This window comes from Martes martes (assembly GCF_963455335.1).
Source record: "Martes martes genome assembly, chromosome: 6".
Classification (NCBI taxonomy): Eukaryota; Metazoa; Chordata; class Mammalia; order Carnivora; family Mustelidae; genus Martes; species Martes martes.
Window position 1 is genome coordinate 63,491,325 of NC_137893.1, and position 14,828 is coordinate 63,506,152.

At 42.7% G+C, this 14,828-nt stretch overlaps 1 protein-coding gene across 1 annotated transcript in view; it reads right to left on the bottom strand.

The window, feature by feature from the left end:
* ARFGEF3 (ARFGEF family member 3) overlaps positions 1-14,459 on the bottom strand; it is a 171,071-nt gene extending 156,612 nt beyond the window's left edge. The window contains exons 1-2 of the mRNA XM_080805657.1: positions 14,245-14,459; positions 7,382-7,433 (exon numbers count right to left, since the gene is read on the bottom strand). Coding sequence (XP_080661783.1) covers positions 7,382-7,433; positions 14,245-14,329 — 137 coding nt within the window. The 5' untranslated portion in view covers positions 14,330-14,459. The remainder of the gene's footprint in view (positions 1-7,381; positions 7,434-14,244) is intronic.
* Positions 14,460-14,828: the final 369 nt, after the last annotated feature.

A 14,828-nucleotide genomic window follows, 5' to 3' on the forward strand; every position in this document is an offset into this window, starting at 1 on the left:
CCTAAGAATCTAGGAGATGAGGCGCAGGCTCCCTGGGATATGCAGTGCGGTTTGGAGAAGAGTTTCATCCTGCAAACTCATACAGAGCACCAAAGTAGGGACGAAAAGATGAATAATTTGGGCACCTTTGGCTCAGGTCATGATCCCAGGATCCTGGGATCGAGTGCTGCATTGGGCTCCCGGCTCAGTGGGCAGTCTGCTTCTCCCTCTACCCTTCCCCCCACTTGTGATCTCTCTCTCACTCTCCTCTCTCGAATAAATAAAATCTTTAAAAAGATGACTAATTTATATATATGAACTTCTTGAGGATAGGGTTTCAGAACAGAACCCCTAGATTTAAATGCCAACCTGATGGACAAGCGCCATGAGAAATTTACGCAGAGTGTAGTGAGTGAGGGCACAGAGGAGAGAAGGATCTTGTCTAGCAAACACAGCTCATTCTTCAAGGATAAGTAGGATAACGAAGTGGGAAAGACTGCATGTATACTCACATACATGCAGTATATGAGTGTATATGCAGTATATTGTCCACCCGGCGGACAATCCTGATGAAAAGAGCAGCTCAGAAAAATACTTCCTGTTTAAGGGAATTTGGGATTGGTAACCAAACACCACAGACCAGCCATTTGGGCCTAAGCTTTGGCATGAGGAAGGAAGAGGATTTATAACAGTATGCTTTATTTCAACGTCTGAGTTGGGCCCAGGAGGAAGGAGGAATGGGGGCTGGGAAATGCCTTAAGTAAAACAATAGTACATGTGGGACAGCATCTCCCAGAAGTGGGGGTCTTATTAATCACAGCCTTCATCGTGGGAAAGAGCTTGTTTCCCTGATGGTGCATGCGACTGAGGTTCCACTCAGAGCAGGGCAGAAACCAAGATCCTTCATGAGAAACAGTCTGCGGAATCTGAAGGGGGCAGAATAAAGCTTGACTTGAACCTGGTGGCCCCAGCAGCCATGAGAACTTTCTGACAGCACCGGGAGGGCAGGGCTAGAATTCTGGTGAGACGACTGAGGCACTGGCCTTGGGTACAAAATTTTAGGGAGCATTAAAAAACTCAGTCAGCTAGATAAACAATATTTTAATGCCACATTTTTAAAAATTCAGTATAATTAACAGTGTTATATTAGTTTCAAGTGTACAATACAGTGATTCAACAATTCCATACATTACTCAGTGCTCATCATGATAAGTGTGCTCTTAATCCCCTCGCCTATTTCACCCATCCCCCACCTCCCCTCTGGTAACCATCAGTTTGTTCTCTGTAGTTAAGGGTCTGGATTTCTTGTTTGTCTCTTTTCTTTTTGTTCATTTGTTTAATTTCTTAAATTCCACATGAGTACAATCATATAGTATTTGTCTTTCTCTGACTTATGTTGCTTAGCATTATACCATCTAGATCCACCCATGTTGTTGCAAATGCCAAGTTTTCATCCATTTTTATGGCTGAGTAATATCCCATTGTATACATATATATCACATCTTCTTTATCCATTCATCTACTGATGGATACTTGGGTTGCTTCCATAATTTGACTATTGTAAATAATGCTGTGATAAATTGAATAATTTAATTGCTGTGATAAACTTGAATTAGTGTTTTCATATTCTTTGTGTAAATACCCAGTAGTGGAATTACTGGATCATATGTTAATTCTACTTAATTTTTTGAGGAGCCTCCATTCTATTTTCTGCAGTGGCTGCCCCCGTTTGCATTCCTGACAATAGTGCACAAGGGTTCCTTTTTCTCCACATCCTTACCAACACTTGCTTCTTGTGTTTTTTATTTCAGCCATTCTGACAGGTGTGAGGTGTTTTAATGCCACATTTTAAAAACTCAAAATGAATGCCAAATTCCATGATGAATGAAATACCAAACCCTGTACTTGCATGACTCCGCCTCACTCACCCCACCTGGTCCCAGTCGAAGGGGAGTGAACCTCTTGGAAATCTGACAGGAAAGACAGAGTAGAAAATTCAGAGAGCCAGGCAGCTCAACTATGGCAGCAAACTGGTGGTGGCTTAAGGTCTCTGGGCCTTCACCTGGGGTGAAAAGCATCCTTCTTGCAGATTTATGTAGAGCTATGTGAGGATATCGAGATCCACAGTCACCAGAATTTGGAGTTTCAAAGCCACTGGAGAAGGCAGCAGGCAAACCATTCTTGTCCAGATGCCAGCAGAGAGACTGACCACACCCAACCAAGACTCGGAAGCAGAAGAACATTGCAAAACTCCATTAGACAGGGAAGACCGTTTTTGGGGAATGTGCCAGCAGGTCAAGAATGATCTAGAAGAGGCAGTGACTACATACAACTAGAGTACTGAAAGGCCCACAGAAGAGCCCTTTTCTTTTTCACAATTAGGGTTGGATATATATAAACTCTTCAACATTTCTGAGGGAAAGATGATCAGACAGAACCAGGTATCATCATAACCAAGCCATCACAAGGACAGTGGGGCATGGAGGGGGATGGCTGATGAGCCAACTTGCAGGAAGCCAAACATTCCAGAAGTTGTGGTTAAGCCCAGGTGGGCTTAAGCCAGGTGTTTCCTGCCAAGCAAGGCTGGTGACAGCTTCACAAAACACAGACATCAGCCCTGAATATTCATAACAAAAACCACCACAGCCCTGAAGATTCCAGAAATGACCAGGTTATTTTGGTTCTATCATTTGATCCCCAAACCACACGGGAAAAGCAAGGAGGTAGAGAGGGCGACAGGATAAAGTAGAAAAAATGTCTGAGAACAGAAAATGTTTCCCATTAACTACTAATATTTCTTGACCAGTAGCTTCCCAGTCTTATCATCACTTGGTTGAAAACCCAGTGGCTAACAACAAACGAAGTCAACAACACTTTGTGCTCACTTGACTAGGTCAGAGATAGTTCACCAAGTCTAAGGGAGCACCCTTAGTTGCCTTCTGCTTGTAAAACAAGTAGAATACGGAAATGGTGACCCCAATCAAAGGAAGAGCCCGAGCTATCGATGACCTCCTTTTTGAGTCTAAGGACACTTCAACAGCCCACTCGTTCACAGGTTTTCAACCCTGTGAAGAATGGAAGGACTGAAGTTTAGGAAGGAAAAGAGAAGCGAAGGCCATGAGGGGACAGGCTCCTCATGCAGGAAGGTAAGGACCCTTAAACTCACTGCCAAGCTCAAAAGCAAGACTTAGGGTATGAAAGACAGAATGACTTTCACATCACTACCTACTAACAAATTCAGAAATATTCCACAGGACAGGATCCCTGGGCCTTCCTCCAGCACTGACACGGGCTCCCACCACCACTCTGTGTGAATCCCTACCCCTGTTGCTACAGAGGCTCCCTTGCCAACCATGAGGGCGGACGTCTACTCACTGAGAGCCTGGGGCGGAAGAGGCAATGCCTCCAACCACTCCTTATCTTCACCTAAAATGTTTTACCATGGGGTTCTCCCCTGCAATGCTCTACGTATGACTGAGTCCAGTCACTGGAGTGACGAAAATTATTCACGTGACATCTGGACAATTTTAGTTTGGAGAAGAAGTCCACAGAGCAATCAACGGTAAAAGAAAAACAGAAGATAATGCAACCACAAGTCTCTCAAGGTTTCAGTTTTCTTCTGATCTGAGCTATCATTACTAATGCACACAACTGAGCAAAACAGTATGAGTAATTATTTATCAGAACGTTAATAAAGTTAACATGAAAAGCAATCAGTCAGTGGCAAAAGAAAACTGAAGAAAAACAGCAAAAGTATCTGAGATTTGAATTATTCCCTATTGCCTTTTCTGAAACAACAAAATATCTGTAAATAATCACTTCAAAGCGATTATCAGAAATGGAAATGGAAACAATACGAAATCAGAAGAACGCAAGACATAGTTAATTAATCTGGTTTCTTTCTCATGTTCTAAATAGAAGTGTAACTGAAGAAAAATAATTAAAATATAATTGAAGAAAAATAATTAATATATCCAAATTCTTTCTTGGGTTTACATATTTACAGTGACTAGATCTTTTTAATTTTTAATTTTTTTTTTTTTTGAGCAGGTACTCAAACAATAGAAAGATGCTCTGTTAAACGCAGTGACTGGACAGAGTTAAGTACTCTCTGGGTTTCAAAGTGCCTGGCAGCAGAATCAAAGGATTAAAGCAAAACTGACTTGACAACAAAGAGACAAAAGCCCATTACAGCATAACTCATTATATCACTTCTCTTACGATAAAGGGAAATAGTAAATCAGACAAATATTGATTCAAGAGCTCTTTTTTTGTTCTAATTATGGCTTCTTCCCATACCCTAAAAGAGGCTTGAAAACTATTATGACTCATGGTCAAACTGAAACCCCCTTATATGTATACAATTCTACCATAAATACACAGTGGCCAGCACAAAACACGGTTTTCCAGTTCTGTGTGTCTTTATCCTCTTCCTTCCTAATATAAAACCTTTAAGAGCAATGCTCACATCTGCTTTGTCTCAGACATAGGGTTTAGTTCTCAGCACAAAGATGTTTGATAGACCTCGCTGCACACTGAGAACACAATACACATACACAGGATGACCTTGGCAGCTCTTTCTCGTTAGGATAAACACTCCGATTTATCTGCTAACAGTGGTGAAGATATGAAAAGGCACCGATATATATTTGTCCACAGCTCCTGATCCGGCATCCTTCCCAACAATTTGGTGACACCCCCCGCCCTTCTCTGGGTTGTACAAGATGGCAAGCTGGCTCTGGGGAAATCTCAAGGCCATGGGTGACAGGAAAGCTAAATGGCATGGCTAAATGCTGACCAACCATGTTTAGGTCCCATTAACACGGCATATTCTTTAGCTCATCTTTCCACACCCCCAACACACATACCAAGAGTTGGAAAATACCAGTTGTCTTTTGATGAATGTTCTTAACCAGCAGGCCAGGAGGCTTCTCCAGTGTCATCACCGCCTTCTCACCCCTAACACTATAAGCAGAACTTTCATCACAGACCCAGAACCACAAGAAGCCCAGCCGCCAGGTTCAACAACCCTCGGGATCAGGAACTCACCTTTAAGGCACTGTTAACCAAACTTTTTTTGTCAAACATCCACTAAGAAAAAGTTAAAGTTCTGTTTTTCATGTATTTCAAATTGACATTTACATTTCTTCATCATAATTTTAATTAATGGAAAAGGTTACAATTCTGGCATATTGAAAGTACTACAATTTTTAATTAAAACATATCAAGTCTTTAAATGTATCTAGTGAAATCTAAATACCACAACAGTTTGAAAACCACCTTCATTCAACAAAAAAGTTTATGAGCAAACTCTTCTTTAACAGTAAAAAATGCTACATTGGTCTCTTTTCTCCTTGAACTTATATTTCCGTTCTATTTCCCCAACTTAATTTTCTCTCAATATGTTTTAACTCTTGAGAGGCTTTTATTAATCTCCCTATTACATTTCTGTACAACAAAATGTGTATAAAGTGATTTTTTTTTAAATTTCCTATGTCCATACTATTTAAAAGTGTTCACTTTTCTCCTGGTTCGAGGTGTGATCACTAATGGACCCAACTGATCCAAACAACATTAATGAATATTTATAAGAATGTTAATGTAGTTAACATGGAAAGTATACTTTTACTTTGTCTTTTTTATTTTATTTTTTTCTGTTTCATTAGAATGCATTTCTAAAGAAACAGATAAGCCAAGTTTATTTTTCTCCAATTACTTCATATACCTATGGATGGAGTATTCCTTATTGCTATAATAAGGTGGGGATTTAACACCATTTCCACACCTTTTCACATTTATGGATGTAAACAGTAAGAAACCTTATTTACATAAAGAAGAGAATGAAGGAGACTTACCATCAAAACATCTTTTTGTCTATTATCTTATAATTAGATTAGGTCTTCCTTCAATTTTGTTGAAAGCCAAGATGTAAAAACTAACTTACAAAAAGATGTGTGGTCTGGCCATTATATTTGGCCTCTTTGCCAACACAAACACTAGTATTTTCATAGTGCTTTGTTGGTGGGATGAGACTTTTGCATCCCAGGACAACACACCACAGTAAGGTTCGGAATGGGTTGGGTAATAGCTTGGTCAAGGAGAAGAGGGACTCTAATAGGTAAGATAGAAAAGGAGATGTAGCAAAAGCAGTTTTCAGAAAGAGTATCTATAGATGATGGGGACCAGGAAACCATCTCCCTAAACCATCGACACCTTCATATATCTTGGAAAATCTTCATGTTCTCCTATGTGCATGGATACCCCACCTGGAACACGCCCCCCCCCCCCAACCCCAGGCAAGAGTGTTATTGCCAGGCATTCTATCCATTTAGCTTTGTACACATAAAAGTACATTTGGTTTGATTAATACATGAATTCTCCTACAATATATCAGCTTGTAGCAGATACTATAGGAGAAGCAATAAATTTTTTAAAAACACAGAATCATAATTCTTGTTCTTTCTACTTGTAGAGATGGAAAACACCTAATAAATCATAATGTCCTGACAGTATAGAACTTTACTCAACAAAAGACTGTTTAAGTCAATATTTTTAATAATGTCAAAAAAAATCTGTAAATCATCCAAATGTTTAATAATAAGAAAATTACTGAATAAATGTTACAGCAGACATATAATGGAAGAATATACAATATTTTAATTTGAAGAACACATATTGACATTAGAAAATGTTCTTCATATTATGTGGCCTGAAAAAATAAGGAAGAAACAAACATAAATAAAATTCATACTAATTTATAAAAATATGTACATGTAAGGAAAAGTCTGTTAAGAAAATCTGTTAAACAGTTTTCAGTGTTTATCCTTAGGTGATGTAATTATAGGCAACTTTCTTATTTGTTCTTTTCAAATGTCCCAGACAGGGCATTTCTTTCATGATAAAGGGGAATGGGGAACCGTAAGGAATGCGGGGAAACAGGCTCACTACCTCTGGCCTGTTGAATATGGCTACAGAGTTTGTGAGAGATGGTGTCCAGCCAAGGGACCAGTGGGAGTTTAAATCCATCCCACAGGGTGTAGTACTGCTTCTCCCCAGCAAGGGGTGGGGGCATTTCCTAGTCTGACGTGGAAGATCTTGCCCAATGTCTACATTCTCTCTTAGGTTTTGGACATTTTTCTCCCTGACCAATTTTACACTTCCACCTCATTCCTCAGCTGCTTTCTCTGGATTACTGATTTCACTCACTCCACAGATGCCTAGAAATCACTGCAGTCAGGTTCCCATCATGTTAACCTCATGAACTATCCCAGTTCATGGATTTAAAAAAGAGCGTTCAGTCAACAAGTAAAATGCTATATGCCAGTGAGGTTATCTGGGCCTTCAGGAAGACACAGTGGGCAATTTTTACTTCTACCATATTTTACAACTCCGGTCTCCTTACCTCAGCAAGTGTGGAGGGATCTTGACAATGGTATCCACACCACCCAGGGTTTCTGCAGAAGGAAAATTACAAAGTTAAAAATAAATATGTATAGACTGAGAATCTGCAGATAAGTTTCTGTTAGTTTCTTTTTTCCCTGGAAATTCCTATCATTATACATTAGTCAGTTCTCAATTATCTGCATGCAAGTCATTCATACCTAAAAACCCTCTCTTGATAGCTCAAAAGACATCCTCAGAGCAGTTAAAAAATTAGGATACATTTCCCTACAGAAACACAGAACGAATAACTAAATTTCAACCTGAACCAGAATTCCAATTTAATCTACAACTGGCTAAAACGTTATATTCTTGCAATAAAAATAGACAAAGGACAAGGGAAACAAAAGCAAAAATAAACTCTTGGGACTACATCAAACTAAAAAGCTCTTGTAGAGCAAAGGAAACAATCAGCAAAAACAAAAGGTAACCTACTGAATGGGAGAAAATATTTGCAAATCATATATCTAATAAGGGGTTATTATCTAAAATATATGAAGAACTTATACAACTCAACACCAAAAAAAAAAAAAAATCCACACCAAATAATCCAATTAAAAAAGGGACAGAGGACCTGAATAGGCATTTTTCCAGAGAAGACATGCAGATGGCCAACAGATACATGAAAAGATGCTCAACATCACTCATCAGGAAAATGCAAATCCAAACCACTAACAGATATTACCTGACACCTGTCAGAATGACTAAAATCAAAAAGATAAGGAATAAGTGTTGATGAGGATGTGAGAAAAGAGAACCCTCATGCACTATTGGTGGAAATATAAATTGGTACAGCCACTATGGAAAACAGTTATGGGCGTTCCTCAAAAAATTAAAAATAGAACTACTATAGCATCCAATAATTCCATTCAGGTAAATACTGGGTATTTACCTGAAGAAAAAAAAAAAACAGTAATTCAAAAAGATATAGGACCCTTATGTTTATTGCAGCATTATTTACAATAGCCAAGAAATGAAAGCAACCTAAGCATCCCTCAATAAATGAGTGGATAAAGAAAATGGGGTGCAATATATATAATGGAATATTACTCAGTCATAAGAAAAAGAACGAAATCTCATCATTTGTGAGAGGGTAGATGGACCCCAAGTACATTATTCTAAGTGAAATAAGTCAGAGAAAGACAAATACCATATGCTTTCACTTATATGTGGAATCTAAAAAACAAAACAAACAGATAAACAAAAACCAAAAATAGACTCATGAATATCTACAGAGAACAAACTGAAGATTACCAGAGGGGAGAGTTGTGGGGGATGGGTTAAATTGGAGAAAGGGATTAAGAGGTACAAATTTCTAGTAACAAAATAAATAAGTCACGGGGATGAAGAGTACAGCATAGAGAATATCGTCAATAACATTTTAAGAACTTTGCCTCATGACAGATGGTAACTATACTTATTGTGAACATTTTGTAAGGTACAGAATGGTCAAAACACTAAGTTGTACACCTGAAATTAATATAGTTTTGTATGTCAATTAAACTTCAATTTAAAAAATGATAAATACAGAAGGGAAAGCTCTTTCCTTGAAATACTGCTTCAACACCCTCAAATAATCATTTATAATCGTGAAAGCTTTGATGTTTACAAAGCATTTTACGCAACATCTCATGATGCTCACATACATTTATGACATGGTAGATAAAACTTTTTTTTTTTTTTTTTAATCATCCTATAGTTAGGGATATTGAAAGGAGGCTCACCCTCAAATCTCATTAACCCAGCCTGGATGTTCACTACTTTACCATTGCTGTGGATTATTCACACTACTCCTGCCTCCAACCGTAGAGATAATGAAACAGTATTCTCTTCCCCTTCCCCCATTGCCCCCCAGCCAAAGCTGTTCTATTTCAATAGCGCTAACAATTCTGTATCCAGTTCCAACATGTGTGGTTGGGGGAGGCTTCCCCACACGAACAAGTAATTCTCTCACACCAGCTGGCGGTCCTACCATTTAATTCAATTCTGACACCGTTGACTAGGAGATAGTATCAGATCCCACAGTTAAGGGCTCAGTCCTACAGGACTGCACCTCCTCTTCAGACCCCAATCCCAAAACCAGGTTGTCGTCTTGGCTTCTGACCGGCCAGCTATAGGCTGAAGGTATGAATGACCCCCCTCTTTGGGTTCAGTTAATTTGTTAGAACAGCTCACAGAACTCAGAGAAACATTTCACTTACTACATTACTGGTTTATTATAAAAGGACAAAACTCAGGAAGGAAGGGCCCAATGGAAGAGAAGCATGTGCCAAGGTATGGAGAAAAGGTGAGGAACTTCATGTCTCTGAGGGTGCCATTCTCCTCATGTTTCCATGGGTTTACCAACCCAGAAGCTCTCCGAAGCCCATCCTTTTGGGTTTTTTACGGAGACTTCATTACATAGGAATGACTGATTAAATCATCAGCCATGGGAGACTGAACGAAATCTCCAGCCCCTCTACCTTCCCTGGAGGTCTGGGGAGGGACTGAAAATTCCAACTCTCTAAACACAGGGTCGGTCCTCTTAGCAACAGCCCCCACCCTTAGGTTGCTTCGTTAACATGACAAAAACACTTTATGGTCCTCTTCGCCTAGGAAATTCAAGGATTTTAGGGGCTCTGTGCCAGAAATAAGGACAAAGACGAAATATTTATTTATTATTAGAAATCTCAGTATCACAAGTTCTGATTTGTTCCCAGTTTTTTCAGCTCAAACTGTGTTGATTCCTTTCTTCATGGCTTAGAGTCCACAAGCCCTGTCGGTATGAACCAATTTCATTGGAGAAGAACTATTTCTGCCGGTCTGCTAAAAGATCAGAAGGAAAAATGGATACCAGATGTATCTCCAAGACTCAGCAGTGAGAGCGGTCTAAAACATGATGACAGGATCTCAGCCTGTTGTGGCCAATGGAGCAAAGAATGGGTGTAGGCAAGACAATCCACAAAAGAGAAAGATGGGATCAGTAGGGTCAGGGATGCTGTGGCCGACAAGGCCAAAGGAGGAAGTGGAAGAACTGAGGTTAGTCATTAAGATGAGACAGGATAACCCTAAAGCAAAGCCCTGAGATGCAGGTGTGGAGAGCAGATCAAAGGCCGGTCAGGTCAGTGTGGCCTAGTGGTTAGCAGGCCAGGGCCCCGGACAATACACTGTCCGCTCTCCAAGGGGAGGTGCTGACACTCAGCAACCAAATCCTGGCAGTTTTCCTTGTGAGACGGGGGGTTTATATTCAACTCAGGATGTTCAATAGTGCCCAACCCTACAAAGGCTAACCAAGAACCTGAAGAAAGAAAAAAGACAAAGGAAAATCTTTCTTTCTAGGTTTTGAGATTACAGGTGATGTTAGTTTTTTTCTTTATACTGTCTAAATATTTTTCAATATTCTAAAATGAGCGTATGTAACTTTTGCAAACAGAAAGAAAAGATGAATTTCACTTAAAACCCAAACAAGTCATTAATGGGCTGATCTGTTTATAAACATCTGCTTCTCTTGTTGGAGGTGTGAAAGCCACACAGAAGCATAAGGGACAGTCTCTCCATTCAAGAAGCAAATGTCTACACTGTTGACATTTGTTGTCTGGGCTGACCAGCCATCGGAAACAGAATCCTAAATTTGTTTTGAAGAAACTATCCTTTCCTGAGTCAGGGATTTGAGTAAGCCTTGTAGCCTAGATCGAAGCCAGATAGCCCATTCTATTCCTTAGCTGGAGGACTGGTTTGGGTATACACATGACCCATCAGGACCAAGAGAGAAAAAGTGAAACCAAAGACTGGGCAGGAGTGACTGGAGGAGCTCCACTCTCTTGAGATGATCTGATAACAGGCAAGTGGGAGAGGACCCCTTTCTCCTGTGATGGCCTACGTATGGCAATGAGGTTCCCATCTCCTATGATGCTTTCGGTGGGAGACAACTCCTCTCTCCTGTGATGGTTTTAGTGGGAGATGATGCCTCTCTCCTGTGATGTCAAGGTAACCCCTTTCCCCTATAATGGTCCAAGTGGGAGATAACCCCTTTCTCTTCAGATGGACTAAGTGTGGAAATGACTCTTCCCTCCCATGGTGGTTTTAATGGGAGTTGATCCCTCTCCCCTCAGATGGTCTATGTGGGCTGATGCTTCTTTCTCATGAGATGGTCTCAATGTGATGATTCACAAGCCCAAAGCTGTGGAGACTCATGAGGAGCGTTTTAATCTCCCCAAAAAGAGCAGAGCAAGGTCCTTGAACTGTAATTCCTGAGCCATATTCAACCCACAGCTAGCTTTACAGGAGATATTTAGTGACTAGAGTTAATGAATTCCATTTTGCTCAAGTCAGCTTGAATTAGGGGTTTGTTGTTGTTATTGTTCTTGTTGTTGTTGTTGCTGTTGTTTTGGGGGCAGGAGGGTTTGGTCTCCTGAATACAAAATTTCTCAATTATCCTGCCCTAGAAGAATTGTCACGGCCAAATAATCCAAAGTATTAGGTGCTCTAAGGCAGTCATGAAGGCAGGCTCTGAACCCAGGGGAGGAACGGATTTGCCTGAAGAGCCCAGGGAATGCTTCCTATGTGAGTTAGGCCTTAGGAGTCTGGAAAGGGAATTCCCAGCACGAGTAAAGGCAGAGAAGCAGACAGTGCCCAGTGTGTTCACAGAAGAGCTGCAGCTCACTATAGTTTATGAAACCCTTGGGGGTCACAGAGCAAGAAGAAACAAGAGCTGGGGTTAGATTCTAAAGAGTGTTCTAAGGAATTTACAGTTTAATCTAGAAAAAAATTACGGGGTTGAAGGGGATGTGTTTTATAGTAAAAAACAAAAACAAAACCAACAACTGACGGACTGGTACAAAATGGACTGGAGCAGAAAAGAGAGCAGGAAGCCATATAGTCTTTGTTCATGCTCCCTTCTCCCTTCACATGCCCTCCTAACACCCTCCTTACAGGGAAGAAGCATTGTACTCATCCTTCTAGCCCCATGCTCAGTACAGGGGAGGCCTTCATAAATGTTTGCTAAATAAATAACTGAAGAGAAGAAGGAATCCACAGCTTACCCATGATTTCAAGGCAAATCTACTTTAAAAGCCCTACCAGCTCACAGCAATTTCCTCCCCACCCCACCCCTGACCCCATATTCTATGCCCTCTTCTTTTATCTGTTTTCCTGATTTACTCATCCCAACCCTCACAGTGAATGTCAGGCACTGTTACTTAACTATTTCCTGCACTCTGTCTTCCCTCGGTAACTACAGAAGAACAGTCACTGGGAAAGGAATCAGAGCCACTCCTGTGGTCAGGTGGGACTCCAGGCTTGGCTTGGACACCTGCCTCACGTGTGGGCTTCCCAGATGGTTTCAAGGATCTAGACTCAGCAACACTGCAGTTTAACTTAACAAGATGTTGAATATCAAAATTTTTAAACATTAAAAATACTCAATTACTCTTCTCCTCCCTGTTATCTCAATCTGCTTAATTTACAGCAAAATAATAATGAACACAGGAATGGCATGTTTAAAGCAGTCAGGCCCGGCTTTATTATGTTACTCAGCCATCTGTGACCCTTCATTAGAGGCATTTGGGAATCTAGCTCTCGATGGCTCTGCTGAATGACAATGGCAATGGAAAATCAGTACTGTGGCTTTAAGAGCCTAGCTGCTCAAGTATATCTGGTCTCTATTCCTGTAACGTAAACAATGGTCAAGTTCAGCCTACAAGATAAACTTCCATGACATATGCAGATGTCAAAGAAAAATGACGTTGCTAGGATTGTCTGTACACATACACCCAATATATGTGAATTTCGATCTTCTGAATATTAACAGAGTCACCTAAAACACCACCAGATTCTACATTTAGGGGAAAACCTGCTAATGGCACTTCTCTCTTTTCAGGTTGTACCACAGCGGTGTCATATTACGCACTGATTGCTTTCTGATTAAGAGAGAAAGAGATTCAATCTTATTTTGTAATTGAATGGCAACTGAGGAATGGCACACAGGCTTGGGCCGGGCCAGGGGCCCCCAAGGCTGCCTTGGTTTCTCCTTCGCCTTACCCTGGTTCGATCACTGTCACCCAAAGTATGCTCCTGATCCCTCTGCATTCCCATCCAGACAATTCTGACTGCCCAAATTCGTGCCGAATTGGAATGAATGTCTTGCAGTCTTCTTTGAGGCGGAGTTGGGCAAACCCGAGTCTGATGGGAATCACAGATGTGCTACCTGGAACTTATTTCAATACTTGCACGGCTCACAAATTTAAAATCCCACCTGTCTGAAGGGCACACCACAGCAGAATTGCAGAGGTAACGCAATCCCACACGTATGGAATGTTTCATGTACAATAACCATGGAAGCTAATACTTAACAAGCTGGCCTCTATCTGGAAAATCAAAGAAGCCATTCCTTCCTGGTCACATTCGCCAGTGTTTCGAGATCGGGGTTGATGGTTCAACTTCCCTTCTTCCCACAGGCGCTTGGAATCAGGCCCCTGGATTCGCACCGGCTGGTGGTCCTGCCTAACTCGGAGATGGGTGACCATCGTCCACCTTGCTGGGAATAGGGAAAAGGGGGCCTCCTGGCGGGGGGAACCACGGTTCCCCGTTAAGGTCTGGTAGAAGACAGAGACCAGAGAAGAGGCAGATGGATGTCAACGCCCGAACCAAAATTCTCATATCCCGCATCAATTCACCGAGGCAACTCTCTCAATCGCGCGAAACGCATGCATAACAGCAGCTCAGCGGAAGCCCCCACGCATCAGGGCCGGCTCAGCCCCAGCCCGCGCGGCCCTCCGGCGGCGGCGAGCAGGGGCGCGGGAGCCCCACCGGCCGGCAGGTGCCCGGCGCCCCGCGTCCCGCGCTTACCCAGGGCCCAGGTGCAGCTCTCCTTGATGGCTTTGTACTTGCTCCCGGACGCTTCCTTCTGCAGCTTCCTCAGGATCTCTTCCATCTTGACCTTCGCAGGGTCTCGGCCACCAACAGGGAGAGGAGCGCGCTTGGGAGGCCCGACCGGGGACGCCGCCGCCTCCGCCGCCGCCGCCACTGCTTGGCTCCCGGCGCCTAGGCTGCCGCGGCGCTCGCCCCCCGCCGGCCCCGCGCGGCCGCTGATGAATCACGCCCGCTCCATGCCGCGGGCCACGTCAGCCCCGCCGCCCCGCCCCGCCCGCCGCCCCGCCCGCCAGGGTCAGGTGCGCTCGGCGCGCGCGGCGGCGAGCTGGAGCCTGGAGGCCCGAGGCCGCGGTCCCCGACCCGCCGCCGAGGCAGGCCCCGGGGCCAGAAGGCTTCGCGGGAAGGTGCAAGCGGATGTCCGGAGCTGGCTCGCCTGCCGGGCGTTGGCCTGGCGCGGCCCCAGGGAGCGTCTGGTCGGCCCGGGCAGCCGGCGGGGAGGGGCCTAGCCTCTGTCCCCCGCCCCTCCCGCCCACCCGGATCCCTACCCGCGACCCCCTGCG